The sequence below is a fragment of the Ranitomeya imitator genome, chromosome 2 (assembly GCF_032444005.1).
Source record: "Ranitomeya imitator isolate aRanImi1 chromosome 2, aRanImi1.pri, whole genome shotgun sequence".
Classification (NCBI taxonomy): domain Eukaryota; kingdom Metazoa; phylum Chordata; class Amphibia; order Anura; family Dendrobatidae; genus Ranitomeya; species Ranitomeya imitator.
This window is the reverse complement of record NC_091283.1, coordinates 248,810,426-248,836,578: the sequence shown is the minus strand read 5'-3', so window position 1 is coordinate 248,836,578 and position 26,153 is coordinate 248,810,426. Positions and strand designations below refer to the sequence as shown.

General features: G+C 45.4%; 1 protein-coding gene across 1 annotated transcript in view; it reads right to left on the bottom strand.

The window, feature by feature from the left end:
- LOC138662913 (zinc finger protein 665-like) overlaps positions 1-26,153 on the bottom strand; it is a 61,024-nt gene that overhangs the window by 4,809 nt on the left and 30,062 nt on the right. Inside the window, exons 2-10 of the mRNA XM_069748914.1 lie at positions 5,239-5,388; positions 4,930-5,109; positions 4,724-4,847; positions 4,543-4,640; positions 2,896-3,045; positions 2,587-2,766; positions 2,381-2,504; positions 2,200-2,297; positions 1,913-2,003 (exon numbers count right to left, since the gene is read on the bottom strand). Of these exons, the coding sequence (XP_069605015.1) occupies positions 1,913-2,003; positions 2,200-2,297; positions 2,381-2,504; positions 2,587-2,766; positions 2,896-3,045; positions 4,543-4,640; positions 4,724-4,847; positions 4,930-5,109; positions 5,239-5,388 (1,195 nt within the window). The remainder of the gene's footprint in view (positions 1-1,912; positions 2,004-2,199; positions 2,298-2,380; positions 2,505-2,586; positions 2,767-2,895; positions 3,046-4,542; positions 4,641-4,723; positions 4,848-4,929; positions 5,110-5,238; positions 5,389-26,153) is intronic.

Genomic DNA, 26,153 nt, shown 5'->3' with positions numbered 1-26,153 from the left:
GCCACAAATTCGAGCGGGATTTCAACCACGCTTCGCTAATTGGTCGCGCCCGGCCAGCCGAATCCTGTGTATTCATTGCATTATTCTGAAATCTTCATAAATAAACTACATACATATTCTAGAATACCCGATGCGTTAGAATCGGGCCACCATCTAGTCAGTAATAAATGAGGAGCTAGTGGTGAAACCTCTCTGGGTAATTAGAGCACAGGGCTCGGTGACTTCACAATCTAAACTATCGTAAGCTCCAATATTTTCTGTCAGATGAGTTTCAAGAAGAAATATTACACATTTAAAGAGAACTGTGTATAATAGTGCAGAGCGGAGATGTCTTAAAGGGAACCTGTCAGCAGGATTGTGCTCAGTGACTACAGACACTGTCAGGTCGGTGCCGTTATACTGATTACTCTGATACCTGGTGATGAAATCCGTCTTGTGGTTGTTGTTTAATCTGTATTTGTAGTTTTCAGTTAATGAGATTCTCGTGCTCTGGGGCGGGGCTGTGGCCGGGGCTTTATGTGGCGCTCTGATTACATATTCATCTGTATTGGTCTATGACTGGTCGCTGATCAATCACTGACCTGCCCCCATTTTTACATAATGCATATAATAGTGTTGATATTATTGTTGATAATGCCTATAATATTGTGGCTATTGGGAGGATTAGAAAAAAAAATGACATCCAGCAAAATGTCACCGGCAATGGCAGCACCTGCTCAGTCTATAAGTAAGAGATAGATGCTACTGGACAGGCGCCGCTGGTGACTTTTTGATGGATGTAATTTTTTTTCCTAAGCCTCATAATAAAACTACAAAAACAGATTAAAACAACAACCACAAGACGGATTTCATCCCCAGGTATCAATGTAATCAGTATAACGGCACCGACCTGACAGTGTCTGTAGTCACTGAGCACAATACTGCTGACAAGTTCCCTTTAAATTTGGATCTTAGGCATTTGGAAGAGGTGATGGAGAGGTTTTTTTTTAAGACTATCGGAGTTACAGGGTATGTGCACACGTTGCGGATTTTGCTGCGGATTTTTCCGCAGAGGATTTGGAAAATCCGCAGTGCAAAACCACTGTGGTTTTCACTGCGGATTTTCACGCGGTTTCTTCTGCGGATTCCTCTGTGGGTTTTCAACTGCACTTTCCTATTGGTGCAGGTTGAAAACCGCTGCGGAATCCGCAGAAAGAAGTGACATGCTACTTCTTTTTTTCTGCAACGTTTCCGCGCGGAATTTTCCGCAGCATGTGCACTGCGGTTTTTGTTTTCCATAGGTTAACATTGTACTGTACACCGCATGGAAAACTGCTGCGGATCCGCAGCGTCAAATCCACTGTGGATCCGCAGCAAAAACCGCATCGTGTGCACAAAGCCACAGACTCATAAGTGAGGCAGGCAGATCCCACCACAATCAAACTATCATACAGAATGAACAGGTGAAAAAAGATATTTTTTATTCTATATTACATCCCCAACAACAACGTATCTATGATGGGAGAACTCCAACAGTAAACCAAAGTAGCATTCATTTATGGTGGACCATTGGAGCTACTATGAATCCTGACCAAGAAGATTAGAGAAAATAATATAGCTCCCCATTTCAGGAGAGATTGTGCAGTAATCTGAATTTCTTAGGATCAAAAACAATGGAATTTATGAGGTGGAGAGAATCCATGAAACCAGAGCTGGAGCCAACACATCTCCTGCAGGCGGAGCTGTAACTAATATAGAAAAGGGCTTTCAATGCCCAAAGCCATTTGAACATTTTTGGGTGGAGGAGAATGTTGTGGTCTAGAGGCAAAATGGTGATCATGGTAATACGGCCGGACTACACCACCGATAAAGCAGCCACAGCCGGTGATGAGAAGAATCTGTGACTTCTCTGCATTTAGTGGTTACTGCTCACCTGGGTAGCCATATGTGGGAATCTCCTCTTTACACCGCTCATCCCCCCTCACATATGTCTCTGTAGTATTAATATGGGTCAGCTCTTCACCCTGAAACAAATATTATAAAAGTCACCGTCAGATGGAGAAGTCCCATCTATGATCAGCTCTAATCCTGCCATCTCCACCGTTCTCATTACACAAGTATAAAACATATAATACTGGTGGATAAAACAAGACTGAGCACAAGACCTTCACCGGCGTCTACACATCATAGGGAAACTCCTGACACCTTCTCTCCATCTACCTGATGGTCCTGAGGAGCATTGGGATCTTCTTGGTTACAGTCCTGTGGAAGAAGAGGACGGGGACATCTCTCTGGTGTTGTCCTCTTACTGGATAGATCTGGAGGAAACACATACAGGGAGTGAATTCATTCTTTGCATACAGATAATTATAGGCCGTGTGTATTTAGTCCTGTCTATTACCTGGAGATGTGAGGGGCTGGGGAACCTCCATTATGACGTTCTTGTACAGATCTCTGTGTCCTTCTAAATACTCCCACTCCTCCATGGAGAAATAGACAGCGACATCCTGACACCTTATAGGAACCTGACACATACAATGATACCGTCATCCCCCGATCCCTTCATAGTGTTACTGTATAATGTCCCAACATTCCCAGCAGTGTCACCTCTCCAGTCAGCAGCTCAATCATCTTGTAGGTGAGTTCTAGGATCTTCTGGTCATTGATGTCCTCATAGATCAGGGGGTGAGGTGGACACCTCGTGATTGGGCTCAGGGGTCTTCCCCATCCCTCAGACACAGGGTCCTGACAGCGATCACTAGAGGTCTTCTTCACCACTGTGTAATCCTGGTAATGGAGAGACACATTAATAAATCTCACTACAGACCTTTCCAGAGTCCTCACCTCTCCAGTTCTGTCCATCTGTTATTCCCATGGATAAGAATGATGTAATGTGACGTCATCAGAATCTCTCACCTCTCCAGTAAGCCGGAAGAGGATCTCGAGGGTGAGGTGTAATATCCTCTCCGCCATCTTGTCTATGTCCATATCCATCACTGATGGGTAAATCAGGAAAATTCTCTTTTGTAGAAGATCTTCACTGGGAGGATCCGATATTGTAGAGACCTGAATGAGAAGATGAGCCGATGTAACATCATAAGAATCCTGTAATAATACAATTACTGGAGATAATAAGGGAAACATATGAGGAGATTTATTATTTTACAATATTTAGTTTCCTTCTTTACATCTACTAATAAATCCTATATATTTAGGCCACAGACAACAAGCAGTTTCTTCCTCGGAGTCGGCAGCTGAATACGTTTCTCATAGACTCATCTTCCATAACGCTAATTCTCGTCTCATTTACCGACACTGGAATCAGCATTAGCAATACTGCAGGAGATATTCATTACACGCGACATGAGAAATAACTACTTCATGATGAGGACTTCATCTTCTACTACGGCTCTAGAGACATATTTGGCCAGAGTCGGTCACTGACTCCATCACCACCAGCCGTCTACATGAAGGTTTCCCGTCTTCCCCGCACTGTAATCTTCTATCACGTTAGACCTCAGGTCTGATTCCCATGCCGAAGTTTGTTTATAGCCTAGGAAGGGGGTAATACCCATGGAGCTTCAATGGCTAGTAATATCAGCTCACAACTGTATACTTAGCCTTTAGTGGCTATTAAAATGGGGGACCTCCCCAAAAATTGATGTGGGGTCCCCCTATAATTAATAACCAGCAAAGGTTATGCAGACAGTTCCGGGTTGATATTAATAGCCTAGGAAGGACCATTGATACGGTGGCCCCAGGCTAAAAAAAATCAGCTCTCAGCCACCCAGAAAAGGCACATCTCTAAGATGCACCAATTCTAGCACGTAGCATCTCTCTTCCCACTTGACCGTTAGTGGATATCGCTGAAATTGTGATGATGGGAAGGAGAAGGTAACCAATACCACACCCCACCGAGCCCTGTCAATTCATAGGCATCATAGCAACCGAGTGGGCTACCGTTTTGGATTATACACTCCTGCCTATTCAACTATCGTATGGGAAATATCTCATAGATCCTGGGTTCATTAGTATTTGCACCAAGAATGAGGCTAAGTGAGTATTTATTGTCAGTGGTCGGAGGTAGTCAGTGAGGTGGATGGTACCATATTGTGCATGTAGGGGGCAGTGCTGTGGGAACATTAAAAAGTGGGGGGATGGCAGTACTGTGTGTGAGGGGGATGCCAGTCCTGTGGAAACATTATCCTGTGTCTGTGGGAACAAAATACTGTGTGGTGGGATGATGGTACTGTGGGACCTTTATACTGTGTGTGGGGGTATGGCGGTACCATGAGAACATTATACTGTGTGTGGTGGGATGGAGGTACTGTAGGAACTTTATACTGTGTGGAGGGGGTAAGGCGGTACTATGAGATTATAATGTGTGTGGTGGGATGAAGGTACTGTAGGAACTTTATACTGTGTGTGGTAGTATGGCGGTACTGTGAGAAGATTATACTGTGTGTGATGGGATGATGGTACTGGGGAACTTTACTGTGTGGGGGGGTATAGCGGCGTCTACACATCATAGGGGAGATCTCCTGACACCTTCTCTCCATCTACCTGATGATCCTGAGGAGCACTGGGATCTTCTTGGTTACAGTCCTGTGGAAGAAGAGGACGGGGACATCTCTCTGGTGTTGTCCTCTTACTGGATAGATCTGGAGGAAACACATACAGGGACTGAATTCATTCTTTCCATACAGATAATTATAGGCCGTGTGTATTTAGTCCTGTTTATTACCTGGAGATGTGAGGGGCTGGGGAACCTCCATTATGACGTTCTTGTACAGATCTCTGTGTCCTTCTAAATACTCCCACTCCTCCATGGAGAAATAGACAGCGACATCGTGACACCTTATAGGAACCTGACACATACAATGATAGCGTCATCCCCCGATCCCTTCATAGTGTTACTGTATAATGTCCCAGCATTCCCAGCAGTGTCACCTCTTCAGTCAACAGCTCAATCATCTTGTAGATGAGTTCTAGGATCTTATGGTCATTGATGTCCTCATGGATCAGGGGGTGAGGTGGAGGCCCCGTGATTGGGCTCAGGGGTCTTCCCCATCCCTCAGACACAGGGTCCTGACAGCGATCACTAGAGGTCTTCTTCACCACTGTGTAATCCTGGTAATGGAGAGACACATTAATAAATCTCACTACAGACATTTCCAGAGTCCTCACCTCTCCAGTTCTGTCCATCTGTTATTCCCATAGATAAGAATGATGTAATGTGACGTCATCAGAATCTCTCACCTCTCCAGTAAGCCGGAAGAGGATCTCTAGGGTGAGGTGTAATATCCTCTCCACCATCTTGTCTCTGTCCATATCCATCTTTGATGGGTAAATCAGGAAAATGTTCTTTTGCAGAAGATCTTCACTGAGAGGATCCGATATTGTAGAGACCTGAATGAGAAGATGAGCCGATGTAACATCATAAGAATCCTGTGTAATAATACAATTACTGGAGATAATAAGGGAAACATATGAGGAGATTTATTATTTTACAGTATTTAGTTTCCTTCTTTACATCTTCTAATAAAACCTATATATTTAGGCCACAGACAACAAGAAGTTTCTTCCTCGGAGTCGGCAGCTGAATACGTTCCTCATAGACTCATCTTCCATAACGCTAATTCTCGTCTCATTTACCGACCCTGGAATCAGCATTAGCAATACTGCAGGAGATATTCATTACACGCGACTAGGGTTGAGCGACTTTTACTTTTTAGGGTCGAGTCGGGTTTCGCGAAACCCGACTATCTCAAAAGTCGAGTCGAGTGAAATCGGCCGATTATCGCGAAAAGTAAGGGATCGACCGAAACACGAAACCCAATGCAAGTCAATGGAAAAGCATAGTCGGCAGTGAGTGGAGGCCAGGAAAACACCTACAGTGCCCATTTTAATGGCAAAAACATACATTCTTGTTACTGAAGCTTGTCAATCTTAATTTACCTTATAATAATAGTTAGGCATTGGAAATTGGGGGTCATTTGGCTAAAGTTGTGGGGGGTAGGGCTGGTTCAAGTATTTAGTGGACCCAGGAAACGTGAACCACGTCACGGCAGTGACGGAGCAGGGAGAGGTAAGTATTTTAAGTTTGCAAGTGCTGTGATCCTGAGCAAGCAGGAGGGGGGCACTCATTCGCATTGGCACAGGGCCCCTCAAAGTACGGCGGTGTGTTTGCACGGTGGGGGCGCCTCCCACCGGCAGCGACACTTTTGCGTACTATGAGGGACCCTGTGCCAGTGATGTCACCAATCAGTATGCCCCCCCCCACCTGATGAAGGAACGTGCACTTTCATCTGCACCTTCCTCTTTATCCCCGTGTAATGTGGTATAGTATGCGGGAAGGGGCACCTGACTTGCAGCAGGGTCACATTCAGGCTGTGTAGCGTGCAAGGGGAATGTAGCGGTCTGGGTCAGTGTACCAGTATATCCCCCTGAGGAAGGTTTATTACCGAAACGTGCGTTGGGGAGGGCGCACGGACCCCGGATCTGGTCCACTCACTTGCCCTGCTTTCCTGGTAACGTATAACCATGATACTTATATTATTGGGCTTTGTTTAGTAGCTAGTATGCTGATGGCGGCATTATACTGTGTATTATAGTGGTAATGACTTTCTAATCCATCTGGCACTAGTCATGAGTGGACTTTGACCCCGGCTCCGTGCGCTCCGTTTATGCTCTTTTCAGTGGTGTCCCTGTACACCTTGTGGTACTTGGCCACATCTGCTCTATTGTTTATATTTATACATAGTTTTTGCCTATTCAATAAAGTTGATATTTTATAGATATATTGGGTGTTTTGATCGTTTTTGGGGTCTTTATTGATCCATTTTCGTTTGTCAGTGTACCAGTATAGTAGAGTAAACAAAGAGCTAGCACTCGACTGTAGATGGAATGTGGACGGTGCAAGTGAACGGAGTCAGATGACCCCAAATCTCTGAAGAAAAACGAATCACCGCACACGTCAGGACAAGTCAATTTTGCTGAAGTGAATGTCTTTATTGAAGGTGCAAAGACTGAAGACGTAACAAGGCAACAATTTCTAACGTTTCGGCCACATATTGGCCTTGATCACAGAATGGTGCCTTAATAGTAGTCCAAATCGTATCGTATGGTAAGAGTTGAATTCAAAAGTAAGTACGGCCCTGTGATCCCCCAGATGGACGCCGGCGGGTACCTATTTTCAATCCCAATAGTACGTGATCGTGCAAATGTAGTTCAAGTATATAAGTCCAATGTGAGCTTCAGCTAGGGTCCTAATGCAACACATGTTCCATGGCAATGTAGGGAAGGACCGTAGAAGGTAGACGCAGAGGATACCAAGCGGCATAACTGTATCAGTGTGGAGTAGGCACACGAAAAGCTCTAGGGTCCTACTGCAGCAAATGTTCCTTAGCAAAAAACGGAAGAAATGTAGGAAGTGGAAGCAAAGAATACCACGTAGCGTTAATGAACCAGTGTTGAGTGGATTCGCCCGTATAGAATATCCATAGGTGGCGCAGGGGTCACGAAGTCCGCAACGTTTCGGCCACATATTGGCCTTGATCACAGAATGGTGCTGAAAAAACGGAAAAAAAATCGTATGAATATACAGTATGTACAGTGATAAACAAAATATATACATCATATATACAATATATACAGACTCAGTATGGAAAAGAACGCCAAAAACTGAGACGTAGGAAAAACAGAACTCATGTCGGTAGAAAGTCAATGACTAGGCAGGTAAAGGCAGTCACCATCCTGCAGACCACGTTATCAATCGGGACATTCAGACAAGGAACTGGGTCCTTATAGGAGATCTACCTAGATATGGATGAAGAAAAACAGCAGGAGGACAAGATAGATAAGCATACCCTTAATAGTAGTCCAAATCGTATCGTATGGTAAGAGTTGAATTCAAAAGTAAATACGGCCCTGTATGTATGTATGTGTGTATATATATATGTATGTATATATGTGTATCTTCCACCAGTGCATTTAGTTTTGCCTGCGGTTATTCCCTCAGTTACTTTCCTCTTCTATTTCTCTCTTGGTACTACTTAGGATTGTACAATTATCCCCATATAATCTATATCCCCTCTCTCGGGCCTTTAATTATACCCGGTGTTACTTCTCCTCCACACCGTTATCATTAGACTCTAACTGCGCAGCGATCAGGCACACACATATACACTCCACTTCTCCCATGTCGGGTTTCCTGACTGTGCGGACACCGCCGCAGTAGATTGGCGTCCTATGCCTTTATACCCTCAGTTGCTAGTACACAAGCGCAGGTTTTTTTTACAGCGCCCGCCCACACCCTTTTCATGACGGCGCGTGCGCCGTCGGGCCTGGCTTTACGCCAGTGCATAATGGACACAGCACAGGCGCCGGCCCCTTCTGGCTGTCCTCGTACAAAGACTACATACACTGCGCAGGCGCCGGCGTTCTACCCGCACATCCGGCCAGGTGGTTCCGGGATCGCTTAAGAATAGCGTCCCCCGGCGCATCCAACGGGACCACCTTTGCGGACTTCGTGACCCCTGCGCCACCTATGGATGTGAGACCTCCGACCTCAGATAAGTTCCCACGCAGTTACACCGCTCAACATTTATAACATGCATCTTTCCATAGATTCTATACGGGCAAATCCACTCAACACTGGTTCATTAACGCTACGTGGTATCCTTTGCTTCCACTTCCTACATTTCTTCCGTTTTTTGCTAAGGAACATTTGCTGCAGTAGGACCCTAGGTAGTGCTTTTTTCCGTTTATATACATGTTATAGATATGGGACCTCTTTCCTCCTATGCGGTTATACCACTTTAGATTAATAACGCGCATCTCTTCGTAGAGCTTTTCGTGTGCCTACTCCACACTGATACACTTATGCCGCTTGGTATCCTCTGCGTCTACCTTCTACAGTCCTTCCCTGCATTGCCATGGAACATGTGTTGCATTAGGACCCTAGGTAGTGTTTTTTCTTTTCAAGTACATGTTATTACTTTGCAACTACACTATGACTTTCTACTGAGGGACCTATATGTATATGTACATGTGTGCATGTTCTTGTTTCAGCTGAAGCTCACATTGGACTTATATACTTGAACTACATTTGCACGATCACGTACTATTGCGATTGAAAATAGGTACCCGCCGGCGTCCATCTGGGTAAATACCTTTCTATATGTATCTATCCCCCTAAACTGCATCTGGACTATTAATCACATAAGACCACCATAGTCTCCCCTTTTTTTCACCAGGTAGCTTCAATACTTGGGTGGTGCCTCTACTATACACCACATAGGGGATCACATATACCATTACCCTCTCTTACTCTCCTATTGCTTCTACAGGGGATCACAGGGCCGTACTTACTTTTGAATTCAACTCTTACCATACGATACGATTTGGACTACTATTAAGGGTATGTTTATCTATCTTGTCCTCCTGCTGTTTTTCTTCATCCATATCTAGGTAAATCTCCTATAAGGACCCAGTTCCTTGTCTGAATGTCCCGATTGATAACGTGGTCTGCAGGATGGTGACTGCCTTTACCTGCCTAGTCATTGACTTTCTACCAACATGAGTTCTGTTTTTCCTACGTCTCAGTTTTTGGCGTTCTTTTCCATACTGAGTCTGTATATATTGTATATATGATGTATATATTTTGTTTATCACTGTACATACTGTATATTCATACGATTTTTTTTCCGTTTTTTCAGCACCATTCTGTGATCAAGGCCAATATGTGGCCGAAACGTTGCGGACTTTGTGACCCCTGTGCCACCTATGGATATTCTATACGGGCGAATCCACTCAACACTGGTTCTTTAACGCTACGTGGTATCCTTTGCTTCCACTTCCTACATTTCTTCCGTTTTTTGCTAAGGAACATTTGCTGCAGTAGGACCCTAGAGCTTTTCGTGTGCCTACTCCACACTGATACACTTATGCCGCTTGGTATCCTCTGCGTCTACCTTCTACAGTCCTTCCCTTCATTGCCATGGAACATGTGTTGCATTAGGACCCTAGCTGAAGCTCACATTGGACTTATATACTTGAACTACATTTGCACGATCACGTACTATTGCGATTGAAAATAGGTACCCGCCGGCGTCCATCTGGGGGATGACAGGGCCGTACTTACTTTTGAATTCAACTCTTACCATACGATACGATTTGGACTACTATTAAGGCACCATTCTGTGATCAAGGCCAATATGTGGCCGAAACGTTAGAAATTGTTGCCTTGTTACGTCTTCAGTCTTTGCACCTTCAATAAAGACATTCACTTCAGCAAAATTGACTTGTCCTGACGTGTGCGGTGATTCGTTTTTCTTCAAAGATTTGGGGTCATCTGACTCCGTTCACTTGCACCGTCCACATTCCATCTACAGTCGAATGCTAGCTCTTTGTTTACTCTACTATATTGGCCTTTGGAGTTTTGAGCACCGACCAGACTCATGTCAGCCGAGACCTACGTTTACGACGACGCAACCGGATCCACTATCTTGTCTAAGATAAGGACCAAAACCGATTTTCTACACGTCCCCAGCAAGGACGTGAAGACAAGGGACTGGGAGAAGGAGAGAAAAAGACTTGTTTCATTTGATCTACACTGTGCTACATTGGGTGAATACCACCGTCTAGGGAAAATACCCCGGGGACTACGCTGCAACCTACGACCTACCCTCTTCGCCGACAACGAGAAATACTGCACTACATTTCAAAAAATCCTGAATAAGTGTTCCTTCGACATTATCCTGTTAACCATCGAGTACCTCCAGGAGGCCATTAAGACAACCGAGGAGAAAATCACATCTATTGAGACCCAGCTGACTACAACGTTAAGCAGTACTGAATTCTCCACCCTGAAGGCGAAATTTGATTCTATATTATCTACCCATCAAAAAAACTTAGAAGAAAGAAAGAGGACAAAATTCCAGAGGGACACTGAGGACTATCTCACGAACAAAGTTTACAAATGGGAGGACCCATTCCCCCGTCAATCACGTCAACGATATCGTCGGACACAAAAGGGGAACTACCGCTCAGGGGGCTCATCACCTGCAGAAGGTTCCTCAGCAGGATCCGGCAGCGAGGTTACATCACTAGGACCGCGTTTTTTAGGGTCAAACGGACGCCTACCAGGAGGTCAAGGAGGAAGAGCACCAGACCGTCACATGACCTTGAGGTCTCAGGTAGGAGTCCAAATTCGGTAATTAACATATCTGATTATTCTTTGTCCCCCCTTGAGTTGAAGGTACTTAATATGGGTCTATCCTTTTGCCCCACACCGAGATGGGATTCATTTCAACTAGAGAAGGACCTACAACGCTTCTACAGGAGTATCAGGTTGAAAGTACACTTCGACACGAATACAATAGATAGGGTTAACACGCTAGACACAACACCCGATCATGTTATACCCAAAATCACCATTGATTCTCTAGGACTCAGGAACCCAAGTACGTTTATGCCACCTAAATCATACCACGCAGTAGAAACATTCATTAGTCTACTAGATAGAGATATCAAAAATACTAATCGTGATCAACGTTTGGGCCTCTTCCCCGTTCAACACAATCTCAGCACTTCTGAGAAACAAGCCCTTGAGGCTTTGAGGAATAACAAAAACAACATTATAAAGCCAGCTGATAAAGGGGGCGCCACGATCGTTATGAATAGAAGCCAATATGTCGCGGAAATCAGACGGCAACTCGCTGATCCCATCACGTACAGAAAATTACATACTGACCCCACCCACAACATACGCCAGAAAATCAACACGGTTCTGGACAAATATGTACAACTCAAAACCATCGATTCTAAAACCAGAACATACCTCACAAATCACCACCGGGTCACTCCAGTTCTCTACATCTTGCCCAAAATCCACAAAGATCTCCATAATCCCCCTGGTCGTCCGATAGTGGCTTCCACCAACTCCATATTGAATCCGTTGTCCATTTTTCTTGAAAAAATTCTCACCCCACATGCCCGTTCAACTAAGTCCTACATCCTTGATACCGGCGATTTCCTGAACAAAATTCATAACCTCCAAAATGTTCCACCAGAGAGTACTCTATGCACTCTAGATGTAAACAGCCTGTACACCTCCATCAAACATGACAGGGGCATTGAAGCAGTAGCTTTAACCCTTCGTGAGGCTAATGTGGATACTGATTCCCAGAATCTATGTATCGATTTGCTTAACCTGGTTTTAAGAGAAAACTTCTTCATGTTTGAGGATGATTTCTTTCTACAGACCTGCGGTACAGCCATGGGGTCCAATGTGGCCCCGGCATACGTGAATCTATACATGAATCACTTTGAACATACGCATGTATACCCCAATCCGATCTGCTAACAGAATGCCTTAACATGGTATAGATATATAGACGACATTTTTTGTATCTGGAAAGGGGATCAAACGAGTTTACAGGAATTCTATAATACCATCAATGGGGCCAGACCTGAGTTATCATTCACACTGGCACAACACCACGAGGAAATTGCCTTTCTGGACACTAAAATCCTGAAGGATTCTGCCGGACATTTAAGCACTGATTTATATGTCAAACCAACTGATTGCAATAGTTTACTACTCTACAATAGCTGTCACCCTAAGCCTACCCGGGATAGTCTCCCTAGATCGCTATTCAAGAGAGTGGCTAGGATTGTCTCTAACCCGGAGACCAGGAGCACCAGAGTTAACGAAATGGCCGACAAATTTAGGGCACGAAACTACCCAGAAAAACTTCTTGAACTTGAATCCTCTAAAGCCCTTGACAGTACCACCAATACCGGGATTACCACACAAAAAAACCCCAGACTCCCTTTCGTTCATGACCACCACCCGACCATGCACAAAATCCACAATATCATTCGGGGGCATTGGCTACTCTTAAACAAGGCCTATCCACAGATCCAGATTTTCAGAGATCCTCCCCTGATGAGCATGAGACGTCCGAACAATGTGAAGGATAAGGTGGTACGGGCCGACTTAGGCTCATCTAGATCCCTTCCACAAAGGACACTCACAGGTCAGAAAAGAACAGGCACATTCCCCTGTTTGAATTGCATGTGTTGCTCCAATATCATTAAGGGTAATGAAGTCCTACATCCTCGGACTGGGAAGGCTTTTCCGATTAGGGATTATTACACATGCGAGTCAAACTTTGTAGTCTATATCATCAAGTGTCCTTGTGGACTATTGTACGTGGGTGAAACCACCCAAGCCATCAGAAATAGGATCTCGAGCCATAAATCCACCATTAGATGTGGCAAGACCTGGCTGCCACTACCTCTACACTTCAAGGAAGCCCAACACACAGTTGCCCAACTTAGATTTCAGATTATTGAAAAAGTCCCGTGGCCAAGGAGAGGGGGCAACCACATTCAATTACTCAAACAACGGGAGTCCTTCTGGATCTATACGCTGGATACTCTTCACCCTAAGGGTCTAAATAGGGAACTTGAGTGGCTATCTTAACCAGGTTTCTATTTTTTCTTAGGCGAACTAACCCACTGCATCTATAGAATTCGCACTATACTTCAGCAGGATGGTAAGACACATACCCTATAGGAGTTTCGAAAAAGTTTCCTTTCAATTTTTTCCCCCCATTTTTCCCCCCCTTTTTTTTACATTTATTTGTACCCAGTTTTTTGTTTCTTTTTATAAGCCCCTTTTTCCTTTTATAAGACCCTTGTTCATTTGACCCCCCCAACTCAAGGTTCCTTCTGTGAATAATCGTGGTGTGTTTTGGACTCCTACTATGTACATGCCTTGTATGATTATACTGTCTCTCCACAGCATATTGTGATACCTCGGTCTAGGAACTTGTATACTTGGATCTATATATATGTACGTATGTATGTATGTGAGTATATATATATATATATATGTATGTGTATATATATATATATATATGTATGTGTATCTTCCACCAGTGCATTTAGTTTTGCCTGCGGTTATTCCCTCAGTTACTTTCCTCTTCTATTTCTCTCTTGGTACTACTTAGGATTGTACAACTATCCCCATATAATCTATATCCCCTCTCTCGGGCCTTTAATTATACCCGGTCTTACTTCTCCTCCACACCGTTATCATTAGACTAACTGCGCAGCGATCAGGCACACACATATACACTCCACTTCTCCCATGTCGGGTTTCCTGACTGTGCGGACACCGCCGCAGTAGATTGGCGTACTATGCCTTTATACCCTCAGCTGCTAGTACGCAAGCGCAGGTTTTTTTACAGCGCCCGCCCACACCCTTTTCATGACGGCGCGTGCGCCGTCGGGCCTGGCTTTACGCCAGTGCATAATGGACACAGCACAGGCGCCGGCCCCTTCTGGCTGTCCTCGTACAAAGACTACATACACTGCGCAGGCGCCGGCGTTCTACCCGCACATCCGGTCAGGTGGTTCCGGGATCGCTTAAGAATAGCGTCCCCCGGCGCATCCAACGGGACCACCTTTGCGGACTTCGTGACCCCTGCGCCACCTATGGATGTGAGACCTCCGACCTCAGATAAGTTCCCACGCAGTTACACCGCTCAACATTTATAACGTGCATCTTTCCATAGATTCTATACGGGCAAATCCACTCAACACTGGTTCATTAACGCTACGTGGTATCCTTTGCTTCCACTTCCTACATTTCTTCCGTTTTTTGCTAAGGAACATTTGCTGCAGTAGGACCCTAGGTACTGCTTTTTTCCGTTTATATACATGTTATAGATATGGGACCTCTTTCCTCCTATGCGGTTATACCACTTTACATTAATAACGTGCATCTCTTCGTAGAGCTTTTCGTGTGCCTACTCCACACTGATACACTTATGCCGCTTGGTATCCTCTGCGTCTACCTTCTACAGTCCTTCCCTACATTGCCATGGAACATGTGTTGCATTAGGACCCTAGCTGAAGCTCACATTGGACTTATATACTTGAACTACATTTGCACGATCACGTACTATTGCGATTGAAAATAGGTACCCGCCGGCGTCCATCTGGGGGATCACAGGGCCGTACTTACTTTTGAATTCAACTCTTACCATACGATATGATTTGGACTACTATTAAGACACCATTCTGTGATCAAGGTCAATATGTGGCCGAAACGTTAGAAATTGTTGCCTTGTTACGTCTTCAGTCTTTGCACCTTCAATAAAGACATTTACTTCAGCAAAATTGACTTGTCCTGACGTGTGCGGTGATTCGTTTGGGTCAGTGTACCAGCAGACTCATCTAGCACTGGCTGGGCAATGGGCAGGATGAGGAGGAAACACAGATATAGGCCCAAATAATAAAGTGGGCTAAATGCAGTTCAAAATTGGTAACAGGACTAACCAGGCGGCATTGCTTTGTTCAGTGGAGGACAACTGTAATGAGAGGCTGACACAGTGAGTAGGCCCAAATCAGTAAGTAGGCTAAATGCAGTTCAAAATTGGTAACAGTAGTAAACAGGCGGCACTGCTTTGTTCAATGGAGAACAGCAAGGAGCGGCAGACACAGTTAGTAGGGCCAACAAAACTAGTAGGCCAAATGCAGTGTTATATTAAAAACAATTTTACGAGAGCCTGAAGATAGAAGCTCAGGAAAGGCAACCAGGAGAACACCTTGAAGCGGCAGACACTGTTAGTAGGCCCCAACCAAACTAGTAGCCCCAATGCAGTTGTTAGATTTAAAACTATTTAACGAGAGCCTGAAGATAGAAGCTCAGGAAAGGCAACCAGGAGAACACCTTGGAGCGACAGACACTGTTAGTAGGCCCCAACCAAACTAGTAGCCCCACTGCAGTTGTTCCATTTAAAAACTATTTAACAAGAGCCTGAAGATCGAAGCTCAGGAAAGGCAACCAGGAGAACACCTTGTTGCGACAGACACTGTTAGTAGTCCCCAACCAAACTAGTAGCCCCACTGCAGTTGTTCCATTTAAAAACTATTTAACGAGAGCCTGAAGATAGAAGCTCAAGAAAGGCAACCTGGAGAACACCTTGGAGCAGCAGACACTGTTAGTAGGCCCCAACCAAACAAGTAGCCCCACTGCAGTTTTAAAATTCTGATAGGCTGAAAACCTGACAATTGCAGCTCAGTTTTTTTTAAGAGAACAGCTGTATTGAGTGGCGCAGACAGACACTGCTAGTAGGCCTTACACCACAAAGTTGGCTCGATGCAGGTTTAAAAAAGGTCACATGGGTACACAGGCAGCATTGGTTTGGTCAGTGGAGGACAATTGGAAGGAGGGACCGCATACAGACTTAGTAGGCCTAAAATAAAAAAAAGAAGGCTCTATGCACTTTTAAATAGGTTCCAGGGGTACACAGGCAGCATTGGTGTGGTCAGCGGAGGACAATTGGAAGGAGGGACCGCAGACAGACTTAGTAGGCCTAAAATAAAAAAGTAGGCTCTATGCACTTTTAAATAGGTTCCAGGGGTACACAGGGAGCATTGGTGTGGTCAGCGGAGGACAATTGGAAGGAGGGACCGCAGACAGACTTAGTAGGCCTAAAATAAAAAAGTAGGCTCTATGCACTTTTAAATAGGTTCCAGGGGTACACAGGCAGCATTGGTGTGGTCAGCGAAGGACAATTGGAAGGATTGTCTGACACAGTTAGTACTCCAAAATAATACTTAGATGTTAATGTCTCGCAAAAAAAACAAAACAAAAAAAAGGGTGGCATACTTAGGTACAGGGGTGGGCTCCTCTGCTGACTTTCATACATTGTTATTTGGCGCAAAGTATTTACTGGTGTAAATGTAGGACAGGGCCACTGAATATTTTAACCCCTTCATGACCCAGCCTATTTTGACCTTAATGGCCTGGCCGTTTTTTGCAATTCTGACCAGTGTCCCTTTATGAGGTAATAACTCAGGAACTCTTCAACGGATCCTAGCGGTTCTGAGAGGTTTTTTCGTGGCATATTGGGCTTCATGTTAGTGGTAAATTTAGGTCAATAAATTCTGCGTTTATTTGTGATAAAAACGGAAATTTGGCAAAAAGTTTGAAAATTTCGTAATTTTCACATTTTGAATTTTCATTCTGTTAAACCAGAGAGTTATGTGACACAAAATAGTTAATAAATAACATTTCCCACATGTATACTTTACATCAGCAGAATTTTGGAAACAAAATTTTTTTTTGCTAGGAAGTTATAAGGGTTAAAATTTGACCAGCGATTTCCCATTTTTACAACGAAATTTACAAAACCATTTTTTTTAGGGACCACCTCACATTTGAAGTCAGTTTGAGGGGTCTATATGGCTGAAAATACCCAAAAGTGACACCATTCTAAAAAATGCACCCCTCAAGGTGCTCAAAACCACATTCAAGAAGTTTATTAACCCTTCAGGTGCTTCACAGCAGCAGAAGCAACATGGAAGGAAAAAATGAACATTTAACTTTTTAGTCACAAAAATTACCTTTTAGCAACAATTTTTTTATTTTCCCAATGGTAAAAGGAGAAACTGAACCACGAAAGTTGTTGTCCAATTTGTCCTGAGTACGCTAATACCTCATATGTGGGGGTAAACCACTGTTTGGGCGCACGGCAGGGCTTGGAAGGGAAGGAGCGCCATTTGACTTTTTGAATGAAAAATTGGCTCCACTCTTTAGCGGACACCATCTCACGTTTGGAGAGCCCCCGTGTGCCTAAAAATTGGAGCTCCCCCACAAGTGACCCCATTTTGGAAACTAGACGCCCCAAGGAACTTATCTAGATGCATAGTGAGCACTTTGAACCCCCAGGTGCTTCACAAATTGATCCGTAAATATGAAAAAGTACTTTTTTTCACAAAAAAATTCTTTTAGCCTCAATTTTTTCATTTTCACATGGGCAACAGGATAAAATGGATCCTATAATTTGTTGGGCAATTTCTCCTGAGTACACCGATACCTCACATGTGGGGGTAAACCACTGTTTGGGCACATGGTAAGGCTCGGAAGGGAAGGAGCGCCATTTGACTTTTTGAATGAAAAATTATCTCCATCGTTAGCGGACACCATGACGCGTTTGGAGAGCCCCTGTGTGCATAAACATTGGAGCTCCCCCACAAGTGACCCCATTTTGGAAACTAGACCCCCCAAGGAACTTATCTAGATATGTGGTAAGCACTTTGAACCCCCAAGTGCTTCACAGACGTTTACAACGCAGAGCCGTGAAAATAAAAAATCATTTTTCTTTCCTCAAAAATGATGTTTTAGCACAAGGGTAACAGGAGAAATTGGACCCCAGTAATTGTTGCACAGTTTGTCCTGAGTATGCTGGTACCCCATATGTGGGGGTAAACCACTGTTTGGGCGCACGTCGGGGCTCGGAAGTGAGGGAGCACCATTTGACTTTTTGAATACAAGATTGGCTGGAATCAATGGTGGCGCCATGTTGCGTTTGGAGACCCCTGATGTGCCGTAACAGTGGAAACCCCTCAATTCTACCTCCAACACTAACCCCAACACACCCCTAACCCTAATCCCAACTGTAGCCATAACCCTAACTCCAACACACCCCTAACTACAGCCCTAACCCCAACACACCCCTAACCCTAATCCCAACTGTGGCCATAACCCTAACCACAACCCTAATTCCAACCCTAACCCTATGGCTATGTGCCCACGTTGCGGATTCGTGTGAGATTTTTCAGCACCATTTTTGAAAAATCCGCGGGTAAAAGGCACTGCGTTTTACCTGCGGATTTACCGCGGATTTCCAGTGTTTTTTGTGCGGATTTCACCTGCGGATTCCTATTGAGAAACAGGTGTAAAATGCTGCGGAATCCGCACAAAGAATTGACATGCTGCGGAAAATACAACGCAGCGTTTCCGCGCGGTATTTTCCACACCATGGGCACAGCGGATTTGGTTTTCCATAGGTTTACATGGTACTGTAAACCTGATGGAACACTGCTGCGAATCCGCAGCGGCCAATCCGCTGCCGATTCGCAGCCAAATCCGCACCGTGTGCACATAGCCTAATTCTAAAGGTATGTGCACACGCTGCTGAAAATGCTGCGGATCCGCAGCAGTTTCCCATGAGTTTACAGTTCAATGTAAACCTATGGGAAGCAAAAATCGCTGTACACATGCTGCAGAAAAACTGCACGGAAACGCAGCGGTTTACATTCCGCAGCATGTCACTTCTTTCTGCGGATTCCGCAGCGGTTTTACAACTGCTGCAATAGAAAATCGCAGTTGTAAAACTGCAGTGAAATGCGCAGAAAAACCGCGGTAAATCTGCCATAAATCCGCAGTGCTAAACCGCTGTGGATTTATGGCAGATTTACTGCGGTTTTTCTGCGCATTTCACTGCAGTTTTACAACTGCGATTTTCTATTGGAGCAGTTGTAAAACCGCTGCGAAATCCGCAGCGGAAAAATCCGCAGAGGACCAGAATACGTGTGCACATACCGAAAACCTAACCCTAACCCTATTCTAACCTTAGTGGAAATAAAAAATTCTTTATTTTTTTATTGTCCCTACCTATGGAGGTGACAAAGGGGGGGGTCATTTACTATTTTTTTTATTTTGATCACTGTGATAACGTATCTCAGTGATCAAAATGCACTTTGGAACGAATCTGCCGGCCGGCAGATTCGGCAGGCGCACTGCGCATGCGCCCGCCATTTTGGAAGATGGCTGCGCCCATGGAGAAGACGGACGGACGGACCCCGGGAGGATCGGTAAGTATGATGGAGTGGGGGGAGAGTGGAGGGGGGGGATCGGAGCATGGGGGGTGGATCGGAGCGCCGGGGGGTGGATCGGAGCATGGGGGGGTGGATCGGAGCACGGGGGGGTGGATCGGAGTGCAGGGGGGTTGGATCGGAGCACGGGGGGGTGATTGGAGCACGGGGGGAGCGGACAAGAGCACGGGGGAGCGGAGCACAGGACGGAGCGGTGCCTAGGACTGATCGGAGGACTGGGGGGGGCGATCGGTGGGGTGGGGGCACATTAGTGTTTCCAGCCATGGCCGATGATATTGCAGTATCGGCCATGGCTGGATTGTAATATTTCACCAGTTTTAAGAGGTGAAATATTACAAATCGCTCTGATAGGCAGTTTTACTTTCAACAGCCAATCAGAGCGATCGTAGCCACGGGGGGGGGGGGGAGGGTGAACTACCACTCCCCCTGTCCCTGCAGATCGGGTGAAATGGGAGTTAACCCTTTCACCCGATCTGCAGGGACGCGATCTTTCCATGACGCCACATAGGCGTCATGGGTCGGATTGGCACCGACTTTCATGACGCCTACGTGGTGTCAAAGGTCGGGAAGGGGTTAAGTAGCATCATACATGTCAACAAATTGGTATTGTCAGTGCCAGGCATTGAAGGATTTCACCGCATAGACTAAACAGCGGTGGAGCAGTGACAGATAATTTTGCAAGTGGTAGAGCACAGTTTGAGCTGGGGGTGGGGAGTCAGCCAATTTAGGGAGGTGTAAACATGTTGTATGCTGGAGATACAGCAGCTGCAAATTAAGAGATTGGAACAGTCAGTAAGACCAGTCCAAAAGAAAGACCTTTTTACAGGAAAGCTAGGTGTCAGCCGGGAAAGGTGGGGCAAAATAATTAGAAATCCATGAGTGGTTCATTTTAATGAAGGTTAGATCATCAACATTTTGGGTAGCCAGACGAGTCCTTTTTTCGGTCAGTATTGAACCTGCAGCACTGAATACTCTTTCTGATAGCACACTAGCTGCTGGGCAAGCGAGCTCCTGCAATGCATATTCGGACAATTCAGGCCAGGTGTCTATTTTGGATGCCCAGTAATCAAATGGGAATGACGGGTGAGGGAGAACATCGATAGGGGAGGAAAAATAGTTAGTAACTATACTGGACAAATGTTGTCTCCCGTCACTTTAAATTGATGCTGCAGTACCTGTCCTGTCTGCGGTCATTGCAAAATCACTCCACAACCTGGTCAGAAAACCCCTCCGTCCAATGCCACTTCTGATTTGTGCACCTCTAACACCTCTGGTCTGCTGCCCCCTGCAGCTCATGTGAGAACCATCACCGCCGCTGTGTGCTGGGAATGCCTGAATCAAACGGTTGCTTGTTTGGTTGCCAATATTTGTCCAAGGTTCTCATGTGGCATGATATTTTGCAGTTTCCCCTTATAGCGTGGATCCAGGAGGCAGGCCAACCAGTAATCGTCATCGGTCATCATTTTTATAATGCGGGGGTCCCTTTTTAGGATACGCAAGGCATAATTCGCCATGTGGGCCAATGTTCCAGTTGTCAATTCTCTGCTTGTGCTGGGTTGAGGAGCACTTTCGGGCAAATCAACGTCACTCGTCTCCCTCAAAAACCCTGAACCTGGCCTTGCAACGCCACCAGTTTTTATTGCCCCCTGAGAAGCTTCCTCATCCAAAAAATACTCATCCCCATCATCGTCCTCCTCTTCGCCCGCCACCTCGTCCAGTAGACTTTCCTGACCAGACAATGGCTGACTGTCATCAAGGCTTCGCTCGTCCTCGGCTGCAGACGCCTGCTCCTTTATGTGCGTCAAACTTTGCATCAGCAGACGCATTAGGGGGATGCTCATGCTTATTATGGCGTTGTCTGCACTAACCAGCCGTGTGCATTTCTCAAAACACTGAAGGACTTGACACAGGTCTTGTAGCTTCGACCACTGCACACCTGACAACTCCATGTCTGCCATCCAACTGCCTGCCCGTGTATGTGTATCCTCCCACAAATACATAACAGCACGCCTCTGTTCGCACAGTCTCTGAAGCATGTGCAGTGTGGAGTTCCACCTTGTTGCAACTTCGATGATTAGGCGATGCTGGGGAAGGTTCAAAGATCGCTGATGGTTCTGCATACGGCTGGAGTGTACGGGCGAACGGCGGATGTGTGAGCAAAGTCTGCGCACCTTCAGGAGCAGGTCGGGTAACCCCGGATAACTTTTCAAGAAGCACTGCACCACCAGGTTTAAGGTGTGAGCCAGGCAAGGAATGTGTTTCAGTTGGGAAAGGGCTACGGCAGCCAAAAAATTCCTTCCGTTATCACTCACTACCTTGCCTGCCTCAAGGTGTACACTGCCCAGCCATGACTGAGTTTCTTGCTCCAAGAACTCGGACAGAACTTCCGCGGTGTGTCTGTTGTCACCCAAACACTTCATTGCCAATATAGCCTGCTGACGCTTGCCACTAGCTGTTCCATAATGGGACACCTCGTGTGCAACAGTGGCAGCTGCGGATGGAGTGGTCGTGCGACTGCGGTCTGAGGACGAGCTCTCGCTTCTGCTGGAGGACGAAGAGGAGGAGGAGGGGGGGCGAACGCCTACAGCCAACTGTTTCCTAGACCGTGGGCTAGGCAGAACTGTCACAATATTGCATCCCCTGTGGACACTGCATCCACCACATTAACCCAGTGTGCCGTGATGGACACGTAACGCCCCTGGCCATGCCTACTGGTCCATGCATCTGTTGTCAGGTGCACCTTTCTACTCACAGATTGCCTGAGTGCATGGACAATGCGGTCTTTTACATGCTGGTGGAGGGCTGGGATGGCTTTTCTCGAAAAGAAGTGTCGACTGGGTAGCTCGTAGCGTGGTACAGCATAGTCCATCAGGGCTTTGAAAGCTTCGCTTTCAACTAACCGGTAGGGCATCATCTCTAACGAGATTAGTCTAGCAATGTGGGCGTTCAAACCCTGTGTACGCGGATGAGAGGATGAGTACTTCCTTTTCCTAACGAGAGTCTCTTGTAGGGTGAGCTGGACTGGATAGCTGCATATGGTGGAACTAGCAGGGGTGCCGGTGGACATGGCAGACAGAGAGGGTTGGTGATGGTATTCTTGCTGTTGCCCTACATACAGTGCTTCCTACCAAGAACCTGGTGATTCCCTGACTGCTTTGGCCTTGCGACGAAACTTCCACATTTGCTGCAGGTGGTGTGGTAAACGGTGGGCTTACAGTGAGGGAAGGGATGTAGCGTTGCTGACTAGCTTCTTTGTGAGAGGGTGCAACAACGTTAAGGGACGTTTGGTAGTTAGTCCAGGCTTGCAAGTGCATGGTGGTTAAATGTCTACGCATGCAACTTGTATTTAGATTTTTAACATTCTGACCTCTGCTGAAGGTCCTTGAGCATTTCTTACAGATGACTTTGCACTGATCATTTGGAACTTGTTTAAAAAAGTGCCAGACTGCACTCTTCCTACTATCGGATACCTTTTCAGGCATTGCACACTGAGCTACTTTAACCAGATGGCCACGCTGTCCTACAACAGTTTTAGGTTTTGACACACATTTTTGGCCAGATACGGGCCTGCCAGATGGAAGCTGTTGCGATGTTGATGCCTGCTGTGGCTCCTCCTCCTCCGTTTCAGAGCTACTGCCGGCTGCACCCTGTTCCCCCAATGGCTGCCAATCAGGGTCAACAACTGGGTCATCTATGACCTCCTCTTATATGTCCTGTGCACCTTCCTCTGTGTCACCGTGTAAGCCGGTGCTATAGCGTTCGTGATGGGGCTCCATAGTCTCATCAGGGTCAGATTCTGGATCAGTACACTGCGAGGGCAATGTTGTGATCTGAGTCAAAGGAACAGCATAAGAATCTGGCTGTGGCTGTGCATCTGTGCACTCCATGTCCGATTCATCTTGTAATGGGCATGGCCTGTTAACAATTTCCCTTTCTAACCCAGGCACGGTATGTGTAAAGAGCTCCATGGAGTAACCCGTTGTGTCGCCTGACGCATCCTTCTCTGTTGTTCTGGGTGAAGAACACAAGAAAGCGACTTATCCCTGACCGGGAACATCCACTGACGACGCGCTGCTTTTACATTTTGCACTTTCCGAAGAGGAGGCAAAAGAGCTAGAAACAGAGTCAGCAAGGAAAGCCAAAACTTGTTCCTGCTGCTCTGGCTTTAAAAGCGGTTTTCCTACTCCCAGAAAAGGGAGCGTTCGAGGCCTTGTGTAGCCAGACGATGACGCTGGATCAACAACTCGAGACTTAGGTGCTATATTGCTTTTCCCACGACCACCTGATGCTCCACCACCACTACCATCATTACTAGCTGGCAATGACCGCCCACGGCCACGACCTCTTCCACCAGACTTCCTCATTCTTGGAAAAATGTAACCAAACTAACAAACGGTATTTGGTACTGTAAAACCAGTTAGAAGGTGGACGCAAACTTGTTGTGAATTTAAATCTCCCTTTATAGGTGGGTGAGACTGCAGGGAAAATCAGGCCCACTGTATTACAGTACACAGCTTCAGTGGCAGACAGTGGCTGACAGATATGCCACTAACAGGACTGACGCAGATGCACACACTGGAAATAAAAATCTCCCCCTTATTTTTTTTTTTTTATATGGGAGACTAGTGAATAAATCTGGCCCACTGTATTACAGTATAGTTTCTGTGGCAGAAAATGACTGACAGATACCACAGACTGGACTGGCACAGATGCACAGATTTGCCAATATTAAGCTCCCCTTTTTTTATATGGAAGACTAGTGAATAAATCTGGCCCACTGTTTTACAGTATAGTTTCTGTGGCAGAAAATGACTGACAGATACAACAGACTGGACTGGCACAGATGCACTGATTGGCAATATAAATCTCCCTTTTTAGGTGTGGGACAGTGCAGAAAAATACAGGCCCACTGTTTCACACTACACAGTTTCAGGGGCAGAAAGTGGCTTGAAGATTATATATATATATATATATATATATATATATATATATATATATATATATATATATATATACACATATATATATATATATATATATATACATATACATATATATATATATATATATATATATATATAATCTCTCTCTCTATATATATATATATATATACTGGGGCAAAAAAGTATTTAGTCAGTCAGCAATAGTGCAAGTTCCACCACTTAAAAAGATGAGAGGCGTCTGTAATTTACATCATAGGTAGACCTCAACTATGGGAGACAAACTGAGAAAAAAAAATCCAGAAAATCACATTGTCTGTTTTTTTAACATTTTATTTGCATATTATGGTGGAAAATAAGTATTTGGTCAGAAACAAAATTTCATCTCAATACTTTGTAATATATCCTTTGTTGGCAACGACAGAGGTCAAACGTTTTCTGTAAGTCTTCACAAGGTTGCCACTCACTGTTGTTGGTATGTTGGCCCATTCCTCTATGCAGATCTCCTCTAGAGCAGTGATGTTTTTGGCTTTTCACTTGGCAACACGGACTTTCAACTCCCTCCAAAGGTTTTCTATAGGGTTGAGATCTGGAGACTGGCTAGGCCACTCCAGGACCTTGAAATGCTTCTTATGAAGCCACTCCTTCGTTGCCCTGGCGGTGTGCTTTGGATCATTGTCATGTTGAAAGACCCAGCCACGTTTCATCTTCAATGCCCTTGCTGATGGAAGGAGGTTTGCAATCAAAATCTCATGATACATGGCCCCATTCATTCTTTCATGTACCAGGATCAGTCGTCCTGGCCCCTTTGCAGAGAAACAGCCCCAAAGCATGATGTTTCCACCACCATGCTTTACAGTAGGTATGGTGTTTGATGGATGCAACTCAGTATTCTTTTTCCTCCAAACACGACAAGTTGTGTTTCTACCAAACAGTTCCAGTTTGGTTTCATCAGACCATAGGACATTCTCCAAAAACTCCTCTGGATCATCCAAATGCTCTCTAGCAAACTTCAGACGGGCCCGGACATGTACTGGCTTAAGCAGTGGGACACGTCTGGCACTGCAGGATCTGAGTCCATGGTGGCGTAGTGTGTTACTTATGGTAGGCCTTGTTACATTGGTCCCAGCTCTCTGCAGTTCATTCACTAGGTCCCCCCGCGTGGTTCTGGGATTTTTGCTCACCGTTCTTGTGATCATTCTGACCCCACGGGGTGGGATTTTGCGTGGAGCCCCAGATCGAGGGAGACTATCAGTGGTCTTGTATGTCTTCCATTTTCTAATTATTGCTCCCACTGTTGATTTCTTCACTCCAAGCTGGTTGGCTATTGCAGATTCAGTCTTCCCAGCCTGGTGCAGGGCTACAATTTTGTTTCTGGTGTCCTTTGACAGCTCTTTGGTCTTCACCATAGTGGAGTTTGGAGTCAGACTGTTTGAGGGTGTGCACAGGTGTCTTTTTATACTGATAACAAGTTTAAACAGGTGCCATTACTACAGGTAATGAGTGGAGGAAAGAGGAGACTCTTAAAGAAGA